This window comes from Lynx rufus, unplaced genomic scaffold, assembly GCF_022079265.1.
Source record: "Lynx rufus isolate CCGP_SWC_20201006 ecotype Redwood Valley unplaced genomic scaffold, mLynRuf1.p SCAF_2, whole genome shotgun sequence".
Lineage (NCBI taxonomy): Eukaryota > Metazoa > Chordata > Mammalia > Carnivora > Felidae > Lynx > Lynx rufus.
Genome location: NW_025814834.1, coordinates 194,980,636 through 194,993,282, shown reverse-complemented (window position 1 = coordinate 194,993,282; position 12,647 = coordinate 194,980,636). Strand labels below are relative to the sequence as shown.

At 39.9% G+C, this 12,647-nt stretch overlaps 1 protein-coding gene across 1 annotated transcript in view; it reads left to right on the top strand.

Moving 5' to 3' along the window:
• The first annotated feature begins 1,239 nt into the window (after positions 1-1,239).
• The window catches only part of AGO3 (argonaute RISC catalytic component 3), a 116,294-nt gene continuing 104,886 nt past the window's right edge, over positions 1,240-12,647 (top strand). The window contains exon 1 of the mRNA XM_047084531.1: positions 1,240-1,472. Within this exon, the coding sequence (XP_046940487.1) occupies positions 1,454-1,472 (19 nt within the window). The 5' untranslated portion in view covers positions 1,240-1,453. The remainder of the gene's footprint in view (positions 1,473-12,647) is intronic.

Below are 12,647 nucleotides of genomic sequence, written 5' to 3'. Positions count from 1 at the left end.
ATAGTTATCACCTCTCATTAAGGCAACATATGAAGGACCTACTATTTCCTAGCGAGTGTGCTGGCCATCGTAATCTTACAAAGCTCACAAACTAGTGCGGGAGGGGGGCACACAAACTAGTAAGCAGAACAAATTACAGATTGGGAGGATTATTAAGGAAATGCTGTGATAGAAAAACGGGCCCCCATCATAGATCGGTGATCCGGAAAAGACCGCTCTGAAATAAGTCTTAGGTTGAGGTATAAAAGGAAGCATCGCAGGGCTGGAGAGGGAAGAAAAGGTGAGTGTGAAGAAAAAGGAGAGGCTCTGTTCCCGGCCAAGGGAAGAGGGGCGCCAGGTCGGAAAGGGAAGCGCTTTGCCTGTTGTGGGAATTAGCAGATCAGTATAGCTGTAGCATAGTGATGAGGAAAAGTCTTGCTTGAGGAGAAAGGAAGGGCCCATTTACGCGGTGCGTTTTGGCACCGGGAAAGCGTGATCTCAGCGTGATGAGACGCTATTAAAGCGTTTCAAACAAGGAAATTATCCGATACGTTGTGTAATGTCCTCTCAATCCTCTTTTCCCAAGCTAAATTGCACCCCCTCCCCCCCCCAAAATGGTCGTCAAAGCAACCCACGGACTTGGAGTGATCAATTATGGTGGTCACTTGACCGCCTGCTGAGGAGGAGGCGCGTGGTGCCGCCCAGGCTGGGCGGGGCGGGAGGGGCTCCTTAAGGAGGGTGGCTCTGCCCTAGACGTGCTCTGCCCTAGTCACTCTCAGCTGCAGGTCCGGGCTTTGCTCCTCAGACCGGCCACGCTCCAGGTAGGCTCCTCCCCAGGTAAGCTACCCCCTCAGCGTTGTCGCCTTCAGCCGGCACGGCCCAGCACTAGGGTGGTGCTAGGAGTCCAGCCCCTCCGAGTTGTCTCCGGCCGGTACGGTACTGCTGAAGACCGTGGGAGGGCCCGCCCGCCCGTCGCGCGTGCCCCACGCCCCGCCCAGACTCGGCGCCGGCTCCCTGACACCTCCCCCGCTTCCTCCGCGCCGGCCGCGCCCGCACCGACGTCGCGCCCGCACGGCTTGGGGCGGAGAGGCGAGGCTTGGACGTCGGGCGAGTCCGGGCAGCGGAACTGACGCCAGCGGGCTTCCGGGGGCGGCCCCCGGGGAGGTCGGCGGCGGCGCCGCAGTCGTGGAGGGGCAGTGGGAGCGTAAGCGGCCGCGGGCGACGCAAGTTCCGCACGGGGTTCTCCTCTCCTCGATTCACGCTTCTCCTTCCTCTCGCCTAGTCGCACGCTGCCTCCCCACGGCGGCTGTTCCTGACGAGAGCTTTCGGAGTGCGGTAGCTGAGGAGAAGCCATCACCACCTCGCCTCGGGGCCGAACGAGGGTGCCTGTCGCGCCTCGTCGCCCCCTGCGCTGCCTCCTTGCCCCCAGTGGTGGGCGCCCTTCTCGCTCGAAGCACTCCCCCCAGCTCCATGAATGGAAATCGGCTCCGCAGGTGAGCGAGTCCGAGCTGCTGGCCTGGTGGGTAGGGGTGTCCCCAGAGCATCGTCGCTCCCTCCGCCCCTGCCCAGGTGCGAGAAGTGTGCGCGGGCCCGGCGGCTCTCCCCCGCCCCCCGCGCGGCCCCTCCCCCGCAGCCCCGCAGCCCCGCCGCCCCGCCGCAGTTCCCCGGGGCCACTGAGTAGGCGAAACTGCGGGGAGGGGGCACTGCTTAAAGGATTGAAGTTTGGGTATCTCCAGGCGGTATTACTCTTTTTTTTTTTTTTTTCTGGAGTCTAGAAGGGTTTGTCGTCCTTTTTTGTTATTCCAATTGAAGGTGTAACGGCGTGCGCGTCCTTTAACCGGGTTGTGTGTCCCATGGAGGCGCTGGGCGGTCAGCTCTCTTACCTCTTAAGGTAGTTGTGAAGCTACATGGAGATAACGGAGGAGTGTTAAGTTTGAAATAGGTATTACTACAGCGTCAAATGCAAGATGGCATTTCATCCATCCCCGATTTCTCTTCTGATATTTGCGGCCGCATGGTATGTAGTTACTGAGGATTTCGGAAATGTCATATCGGCCCAGATTACAGCTTACGTGAGGAGGTGGATCTTAAAATTGCTGACAATATATTTTTCTCATTCCTCATTCCCTAGGAAAACGGATATTATATTCTTGGCAATTTAGAATTAAAAAAAAATCTTTTCTCTCCTTGGGAAAACTGCAGTCTTTAAGGAAAATTGCAACATGGGCAGTAGTTACCTTGAAAAAAGAAAAAGCTTTCTTTATGGTTCTAAAGTAATTAATTGAGAGGCATAAAGTAGGTGTTACATAACCGTTTGCTTTCCAAAGGGTAATACTTAATATGTTAAATTTGAAAGTGTGCTTTATTCAGACAGTAACAAATTTGTAAGTTAATTTTCAAAATATTGGTGGGAGGGGGCGTCATGTTACTCATGGGACCGCAGGTCCCCGAAGTTCACATCTCATTTTGCCAGTTTGGGAAGTGCTTGAACATAAGAAGAACTTAAATATAAGGAAACCAGTGACATAATGATAACAAAGGGTTTGTTATGATTAGGTTAAGAAGTAGAATTGTCAGTAGATGCAAACAGCAGTTAGGATTTGTAGAGGTGGGGTGAGGAGAGGGGCTTATTACAAGTTTCACTGTATGAAATTTTCTGTAATCGGTTTCTCCCATTTCTCTTTCGTGTGCTTTTTCTGTAATCTTCATATTTTCTTAAAAAGGGAAGCTTTGTAGATTGTGAAGAGTTTTAGACTTTTATTTGTTAATCATTGGTTTGTGTATTTCTGAAACTGTGTCCTGCCTTTTTAATTTTTTAATTTTCTACTGTACTGTTTAGTGAATATGATGATCTCGGGCTATAGATAACTTTTACATAACTGTCCTTTCGTCACGCCTGGAAAACAAAACGTGAAAGTTAAACACTTTATTGATTGTCCTAATATTTTAAAAGATAGTTCAGTTTTTTTTTAAACTTCTTTTGTCCTTTGGGTTTTTCATACAAAATTATGCCTCAGGGCGTGGACAATATCTTAGAAAATATTTCTGAAGTCCAACCACCTAGCCGACTGGTCCAACTAGCCAGGTACGATTCAGTAAATGCTCCTATGAATTCTTGAGCTATAGATAAGTTTTACATCTTTTTGCATGTGTCATTGCTGAAATTTATACCCGTTAAATTGTCTTCACATCTGGGGAGGTAGAGTTAGATAATGTCTATCTCATCTTAGATATCTTGAAACTCAAAAGGTTGTTCTTCAAGGATGTTTATACATGATTAACTGTAATAATGAAGTTAAAATATAGTCTGTCTCAAGGTTGTCATCATCAAAAACAAAATTTTCATTCTTCCTGAGACTTACATGTAATTGTTATGCTGCATGTGAAATTGAAAGCACAGTTGGGCAAAATGTGCAACGAAGTTTTAAATCCAGAATTGGGCAGGTATAGAGAGGGGTGCCTGGCTGGGTCAGTGGAGTGTGCGATTCTTGATCTCAGAGTTGTGAGGGAGAGCCCCACCATGGGTGTGGAGATTACTTTAAAATCTTTAAAAGGAAAAATTAAAAAAAAAAAGAATTAGACAAGTATGTATTTTGGTTTACAATTTTTTAATACAGGTGAGCCTCGGTGGCTCAGTCAGTAGAGCATGTGACTCTTGATCTCTGGGTCGAGAGTTTGAGACCCACCTTGGGTGTAGAGATTACTTAAACAATTTTTTTTGGACATAAATGCTCTCTGATAGTCTGTTGAGTCAGTGTTGGATCTTTGTACCAAATTTTTTTCAAAGTTTTGTGTGTGTGTGTGTGGAGATTCTTAGGAATTATGACAGGATATTTTATTTTTTTATTTTTTATTTATTTATTTTTTTAAACATTTATTTATTTTTGAGACAGAGAGAGACAGAGCATGAACGGGCGAGGGGCAGAGAGAGAGGGAGACACAGAATCGGAAACAGGCTCCAGGCTCTGAGCCATCAGCCCAGAGCCCAACGCGGGGCTCGAACTCACGGACCGTGAGATCGTGACCTGAGCTGAAGTCGGACGCTTAACCGACTGAGCCACCCAGGCGCCCCTATGACAGGATATTTTAAATGCTAGTTGTTAGGTAGATACATAGAAAACTTAAAATTTACATTGGAAGACTTAGGATACAAATACTATATAATTGTTTCTCACTAAAAGTTAATATTTGTTCTTCCTTTTTGCATGTAATACTTAAAGCGACTTTTAAGGGTGTTCTGTACAATGTACTGATTTAGTACTATGTGAACTTTGATTTAACCCGAAAAGGTGGCACAGTTGGGTTTTTAGCTATAACAGTAGTTTTGCATTTTTTCCTAGAGGTACTTCCGACGGAACCCTGTTTTTTATGGTTTAGTTACATTTGGACTAAAAGTATACGTTTTGTTTTTATTTACAAAGGTTTTTTTAAAAAAGTAATCTCTGTACCCAACGCGGGGCTTGAATTTACAACCCCGAGATCCAGATTCGTGTGCTCTACTGAGTCAGCCAAGCACCCCTAAAAGCATATGTTTTAATTCCAAATAAAGTGTGAATAGAAGTAGAAATGTACATTGAGATATGAGTTCTCATGAGTAGCAATTTTTAGGACATTAATACTCTAGTCTGTATTTTTAGGTAAAGTCAGACTACTGTTTAGGGTAGAAGGAAATGTACTTAGCTGCAATGGAAGAAAAACACTGTTACTTTAAATTAATGATAGGCAAAGTGATTTGACATGTTTGGTAGTTGTTTTATACAAGGGGTGACTAGACCATCTTAATGATACTCTTAAATTCATGTTTGGATCTGCATAGTAGTCTTAAGCCTCTACATTTCTTTAATAATAAAAATCTAGAAAAATCATTCAAGAACAAGTTCCAAAGGAACAGAAGTTGCATGTATGGAAACTAGATTTGAATGAAATGAATTAAAGTTGTAGATTCAAATTAACTAAAATATATAATGCCATTAGGTTCTCAGTTTAGTAACTAAAATAATCTTTTTAAAATCACTTTGGGATGTAAGTTTTCTCACTTGTAGATTTTTGTCTTGAAGAAAAAAAAATGTCAAAATGCTGCTCTGTCTGGAGAATATGAATTTTGGAGGTAGAAAAGGTTTTTCTACTTGGTTGCTACTTAAATTTTAGCTTGTGCTGTTCTTGAGTGGCCATGATAATTTTTTCCCTAGTATTTGCTGCTCTTGACTGGCAGTGGGACTTACAAAAATATGCGTGATTATTTTGATTTGTTTTAGAACTTAATTTCTCTGATAGTGATAGAACACCCTGAGGGAATATAGAAAAGGAGGCAAGAAACAATTTTGTTCTTCTCAACAAAGATTTAAAGGAGAAAAAGAACATATAGGTAACTCTCAAATGTAATTTGATTAACATAATAAAGACCTTTAAAAATTATCCGTGATTCCATCACCCTGATCACTTTTTAAATTTCTAAGCCAGATTTCAAACTAGTAAATCTATTTTTAAAAAAATAAGGAATTAAGTAATTGAGGAAAGTGGCTAGAATGAATGAAATGATTTCAAGATGCTACTCCCTTTTGCTCTTTTGGAGACTATTATGTACTAAATTGTCAACTTAGATTTAATTCATATTAATTTATATTTTCCAGTGGGAACATTGTATTTGTTTGGTTCTATAAGCCTGGCCTGAGAGCATGCAAAGAGGCCTGGGGCCCTGTAAAGGGATATTTCCTGGAAGAGTTCTCTGTTGTATATGGAAAAACCCTAGTTTAGAATAGAATTCTTGCTAAACTGACATAAACTATTGTATTCTAGTTGAATACTATGTTGCTTTCTATCACAAGCATCTTTTTCACATTGATTTTTATAGTCTTTAAATACTTGAGGGTCTATCTGAAAGATGAAGTAAGTAAATATTTTGTTAATCTAACAAAACATTTATGATACTTAAAACTAGAATCTAAAGTAATTTATAGGGGATTTTTGTTTTTGTTTTTTTTTAATAGATGAGGGAATAAGGCGAGTGATAGTTCTTTTTTTGGGAAAGTAAAACTAAAAATATAACTTAAGAATAGTATCCTTTCCAAACCTATTTAGTGTTCATTTGTTGGAATAAACAGTATTCACCAGACATTCCTACTTCTAATTCAGTTGTCTAGGATACCCAATAGACCCCCATTCTTGGCTCATTAACAAAACAGATGTGAGAAAGAATATTGTGTGGTTTTTCAACCATAATGGTTATGCTGTTAGGATACATGAACAGCCTTTCTGTATTTGGAGTTTCTGTAGTTTTCTGCCATTATCTGTGTTAATATTAACAACTTTCTTTGACTAATCATTGCTTTAAAAAAAAAAAGACTATTGAGATTTAGCAAAACCATGTTAAACTGTTTTTTCTTAATGTGGGCTTTTTGTGATTTGGTTAAAATAAAAAATTATTTTATGAAATACATTATTATGAAATAATAGTGAAGTAACTTATAAGAATTCTTTGTTTTGTATCATCCAGTTTTTTCTACATTATAAAACTACATTATTTCTAAATTGTCAAGTTTTTGAGAAATGAGAAGGTATCTACAGAATATAAACATGAGATATTTTTGTATTTTTCATTTGTGGAAGGAATTTTGCAAGAAAATATTCTCAATTGTAGATTTACATAATACTATTTTTGAATCATTACCAATACTTGATATTTTAACTGAAGTTCATTACTGTGTCTCAGAATTAAAAAAAAAAAGGTTAAAAAATAGATTGCAAAATGGGTTAATACCTTAGCAATCAAGTCTTTTTTTTTTTTTTTTTTTTTTTTTTTTTACTTTTTGAACAAGAAAGTTCTGCCTTCTAAATTAGGACTTGATCTATCTGTATATTTAACATAAACATAGCATTACTCTAAAATTACTCAAAACTTTTTTATCTAATTTTTTTTTTTTTTTTTTTTTTTGAGAAAGAGACAGAGTGCTGGCCCGGTAGGGGCAGAGTGAGAGGGAGACACAGAACCAACCAGGCTCCAGGCTCTGAGCTGTCAGCACAGGGCCTGATGTGAGGCTCAAACTCACGAACCATGAGATCATGACCTGAGCCACCCAGGTGCCCCAAAAATTTTCTAAAATTTTTGCTTGGGTACTCAAAAAGTTTTTCAAAAGCTACCCAGCCTTTAATTCTGAAATAAATCTCGATACATTTCCATAGGGCAGGACCTACTTGGGCCATGTCCTCCCTTGTTTTCAGGGGGCACAATGCCTTTTTAAAAATAGTTCCCCAGTACTGCCATCTGAGAAATTTTACCCTCAGCAGGCTGAATCTTCTACAAGTGATTATTAAGCTATAGTGAATATAATAAATGTAATATGGTAATAAGTGCACTGTTTGTATAAGTTCATCGAATGAATAGGTAGAATTAGTATGTGGGAGGTTACTAAAATCTCTTGCTAATGTTTACTGCTTAGCCTTGTGGGTATATGTAGTAAACAGTCATTTTATTATGTCAAATTTTGAGGCCAACACAATGTTTATTTTTCCAAAACAAAAATTGAATGTTTTCCTGAATATAAAATAAAATATTATTTTATTTTTTTAAATGTTTATTTTTGAAAGCACACACACAAGTGGGGAGAACATAGAGAAAGGGGGACAGAGGATCCAAAGTGGGATCCATCCTGACAACAGAGAGCCTGATGTGGGGCTTGAACTCCAGAACTGTGAGATCATGACCTGAGCCAAAGTCGGACGCTTAACTGACTGAGCCACCCAGGCACCCCATATATTTTCAAATCTAGTAGGCAATGTATGTATTTGTTAAATAAATGTGCTTCACTGGAAGTATAATTTGTTGTGTTGACAGAATTGTTTCTTCATTAATTTACATTAAAATATTTTTTGGATACTTAAACTTGATTTTATAATAACAGTAGTTTGTTACATTGCTTATTCATGAAACAATTTTGGTCTTTTGCCAGTTTGTATAAATAACACCCAGCAAAATAATGGAAAACAATTTGGGTGTGTGATGTAGTGCACAAAGCATGGGTTTTGGAGACAAATCCTGGCTCTCAAATTAACTGACTTGATAATGATGTGTCATTGTAGATTCAGTGATTGTAACAGATGTACCACTCTGGTGTGGGGTGTTAATAGTGATTGAGGCAGGCTAAGTCTATTTAAAAGAATTAACTGACTTTGGGCAGTGCATTTAATCTTCCTTAACCTTAATTTCCTTGTCTGTACAATGGGTGCTAAAAAAGTATGCAAGGGAAATGGTACTTCTCTTCCTACTTTTTAAGACCTTTTATTGTGGAGAATTAAGGGTGTATACAAATAGGCAGAATTACATAATAAGCTATTATGTACCCATCATTTAAACCCAATAATCCTCATCCACATCCAGTTGTGTCCCTTCCTATTTCCCATGACCTTGTACTTTTTGGAAGCATATTCTAGTCATAATGCTATTTCATTCATAAATGTCTGCTAAGTGCTTATAAAAAATACAGAGTCTTTAAACCATAGTACCATTCTCATTGCAAAATAATAATATTCCTTTATATCAAATATCTGGTCAGTGTTCAATTTCTACTTGTCTCGTATATTATACTTTTGTTTCTAGTTTGCTTTGGTTTATTTTTTCATTCTTGAATTCAGATCCAGTAAGTTTCACACATTGTGATTGATATATCTTTTAAAAATACCAATATAATTAATGTACAGTGTTATATGAATTTCATGTGTACAACATAGTAATTCAATTCTGTGTGTTAGTACTCATAAGTATGCTCTTAATTCCTGTCACCTATTTCACCCATTCCCCCCCTTTGGTAACCACCAGTTTGTTCTCTTTATTTATATTTAAGAGTCTGTTGTGGGGGCACGTGGGTGGTTCAGTCGATTGAGCCTCCGACTTGGTGTCCAACTTTGGCTCAGGTCATGATCTCATTGATTCATGAGTTCAAGGTCCATATCAGGCTCTGCACTGACGGTGCAGAGTCTGCTTGGGATTCTCTCCCTCTCTCTCTCTGCTCCTTCCCCACTTGTGCTCTTTCTCTCTCTTTCTCTCTCTCAAAGTAAATAAACTTTTGAAAAATTAAAAAGGAGCATTTGGGTGCCTTAGTCAGTTAAGCGTCCAACTTCAGCTCACATTGTGATCCCATGGTCTAAGTTCAAGCCCCACGTTGGGCTCTATGCCAACAGCTCAGAGCCTGGAGCCTGCTTTGGATTCTGTGTCTTCCTCTTTCTCTGCCCCACTCCCCTTGTGCTCTGTCTCTCTCTCCCGCTCTCTCTGTCAAAAAATAGACATTAAAAAACCAAAAATAGACATTAAAAAAAAAAGCATTGGGACGCCAGGGTGGCTCAGTCAGGTAAGCGTCTGACTTTTTTTTTTTTTTTTTTTTAATTTTTTTTTTCAACGTTTATTTATTTTTGACAGAGAGAGACAGAGCATGAACAGGGGAGGGGCAGAGAGAGAGGGAGACACAGAATCGGAAACAGGCTCCAGGCTCTGAGCCATCAGCCCAGAGCCTGACGTGGGGCTCGAACTCACGGACCGCGAGATCGCGACCTGGCTGAAGTCGGACGCTTAACCGACTGCGCCACCTGGGCGCCCCGCGTCCGACTCTTGATTTCAGCTCAGGTCATGATCTCATGGTTGTGAGATTGAGCCTGACGTCAGGCTCTGTGCTGAGTGTGGAGCCTGCTTGGGATTCTCTCTCTCACCATCTCTCTCTGCCCTTCACACGCACATGCTATCACTCTCTCAAAATAAACATTAAGGGTTGGCTTTAGCTCAAGCGGTTACTTCACCTGTGGTTATCAAAATAAACTTTAGGGGCGCCTGGGTGGCGCAGTCGGTTAAGCGTCCGACTTCAGCCAGGTCACGATCTCGCGGTCCGTGAGTTTGAGCCCCGAGTCAGGCTCTGGGCTGATGGCTCAGAGCCTGGAGCCTGTTTCCGATTCTGTGTCTCCCTCTCTCTCTGCCCCTCCCCCGTTCATGCTCTGTCTCTCTCTGTCCCAAAAATAAAATTAAAAAAACGTTGAAAAAAAAATTTTTTTTAAATAAAAAAAAAAAAAACTTTAAAAGAAATTAAAAAAACTAAAAAACATTTTTAAGGTTTGGTTTTTTGTCTCTTTTTTGTTTTGTTTCTTCAATTCCACATATGTGTGAAATCATAAGGTGTTTGTCTTTCTCTTTCAGTTAGTATTAGACCTTCTAGATTCATCTGTGTTGTTGCAAGTGAGAAGATTTCATTCTTTTATGTGGCTGAGTAATATTCCATTGTATATATACTACCTTTTTTATCCATTCATGATTGGTATGTCTTTTAAGTGTCTTTTAATCTGTAAGTGTTCTATAATTCTTCCCTATTCAGTTTATGGATTGTTTGTCCTTTTAGAGTTTCTCACAGTCTGGATTTTGTTGGTTCCATCTTCATGGTGTAATTTAACATGTTTCTTTGTTATTTTTAATTTTTTTTCATGTTTGTTTATTTTAGGAGAGAGAGTTTGAGCATGCCAGTGGGGTAGGGGCAGAGAGAGAGAGGGGGAGAGAGAATCACAAACAGGCTATGCTGTCAGCATGGAGCCCAACAGAGGGCCTGATCTCATGAACCTAAAGATCATGACCTGAACGAAAATCAAGAGTTGGTCACTTAACCATCCGAGTCACCCAGGCTCCCCTAACATGTTCCTTTGAATTTACTGTAAACTACTAGGACCTAAAGTCTTGATTATATTCGGGCCATTCCTTTTGAAGTTACTCCAGTCAAGGTTTTGTCCCTACCACTCTGTTGAAATTGCTCTTATCAAGGTCAAGAGAGTTTGCTAAACCCAATAATCAGTTCCCAAATCTTCGTTTTATTTGGCTTTATTTGATTATAAGTTGCTTCCTTTTTGAAATCCTCTTTTTCCCACTTTCTCCAAGTCCTCCTCAACCTTACTGGATATCACTTTTCTGTCTCCTTTGCTATGCCCTCTTCATTTCCCTAATCTCTAAACATTGGGAGTATCCCAGGGTTTAGAGTTCTTCTGTATCCCACCACAGAGTGGGTAATCACTAATCCAGTGATTTCAAATACTGCTAATATGCTAAGGACTCTCACGTTTATGTCTCTAGCTGGACCTTTTCCTTGAACTTTATACCCATCTAACTGCCTATTAGACACCTAGTTGTATAGACCTCTCAAATTTAGCATGTCCTAAAAATCCTCTTGATTTCCTCTCCAAACTTGCTCCCATCACTCTTTCCTAATTCAGTAAATGACATTTGCATTCATTCAGTTGCTTAGACCAAAAAACAAAACAAAACCCTTGAGAGCTTTTTTCTCTCATACCACACACCTACTCCATTAGCAGTTCCCATCAGGTCTACCTTGTAAGTATTTTCCACATCAGCGTCTTTCCCCCAACTGCTACTTCCCCAGCCCTAGCCAACATTATCCTTTGTCAACTAGCCTACTAACTGGTCTCGCTGCTTGTACCTTTACAGGCAGTTTTTAATAAAGCAGCCTGAGCGATCATTTAAAAAAAAAAAAAAATTAAGTCAGATCATAATGCTTCTTGAACCAGAACGCTTGTTGGTTTCTCATGTCTCACGATACAATCCGAAGACCTCATGATGGTTTACAAATCCTGTGTGATCTGATCTCCCATTATCTTTGACCTCCTCTCTTACTCTCTTCTTGCTCACTGTGCTCCAGGCATAGTGGTCTCTTTGCTGTTCTTCACCAAGCAAGCTTCTGCGTTTTCCTTTATATTTGATTTTTCCTCAACCTGAAATGTTCTTCCAGATGTCCATGGACATGAGAAAACATGACTTGTTTTCTCACTTCCTCTGTTTTCTGATTACTTGTCACCCTTTCAAAGAGGCCTTTGACAAACCTGTCTAAAATGGTTAACTACCTATTTGCTTTCAACCCCTCCTTCTATCCCCTTAACATATTTTATTTTTCTTTGTAGCACTTACTACTACCTGATTTGCAAAAAAGAAATGCAGTGTAATCTGCTCCCCCCAACCCTCCCATAAAAGCTTCATGAAGACCAGGTCTTTATTAATATTATGAAAATTATTGTTCACCTGAGCCTGAACAATGCTTGATAGTTGGAGGCAATAAATATTTGTTGAGCAAATTAATGAGTCGATGAATGATAGACTTTCACCAGATGTTAGTTTGTAGTGTAGTGTAATGATTAAAAATGCAGTCTCTAAATCAGACTATTTACAAATCCTGACTTTATCACTTTATAAGTGTGAATATGTTTTTTAATCTCCCTGTGCTTCAGTTTCTTCATAATATAGTACTTGCCTCAAAATTATATTATGAGAAATCACAATGCATTTCAAATATTAATAACACAGATTAACTATTGTTGTTGTTAATATTAACTTTAAATATTAAGGTGGAATATCCCCCCCCACAATATATTAGGAACTAGTTAAAGCAGATAACTGACTTATTATTTAATCTGTGTATCTATAAAAACTTGAATATGGGGTGCCTGGGTGGCTCAGTCAGTTAAGTGTCTAGTTTCAGCTCAGGTCATGATCTTGGGCTCAAGCCCTGTGTCGGGCTCTGTGCTGACAGCTCAGAGCCTGGAGCCTGCTTCATATTGTGTGTCTTCCTCTCTGCCCCATCCCCCGCTCACACTCCGTCTTTCTGTTCCTCAAAAATAAAAACATTAAAAAATAATTT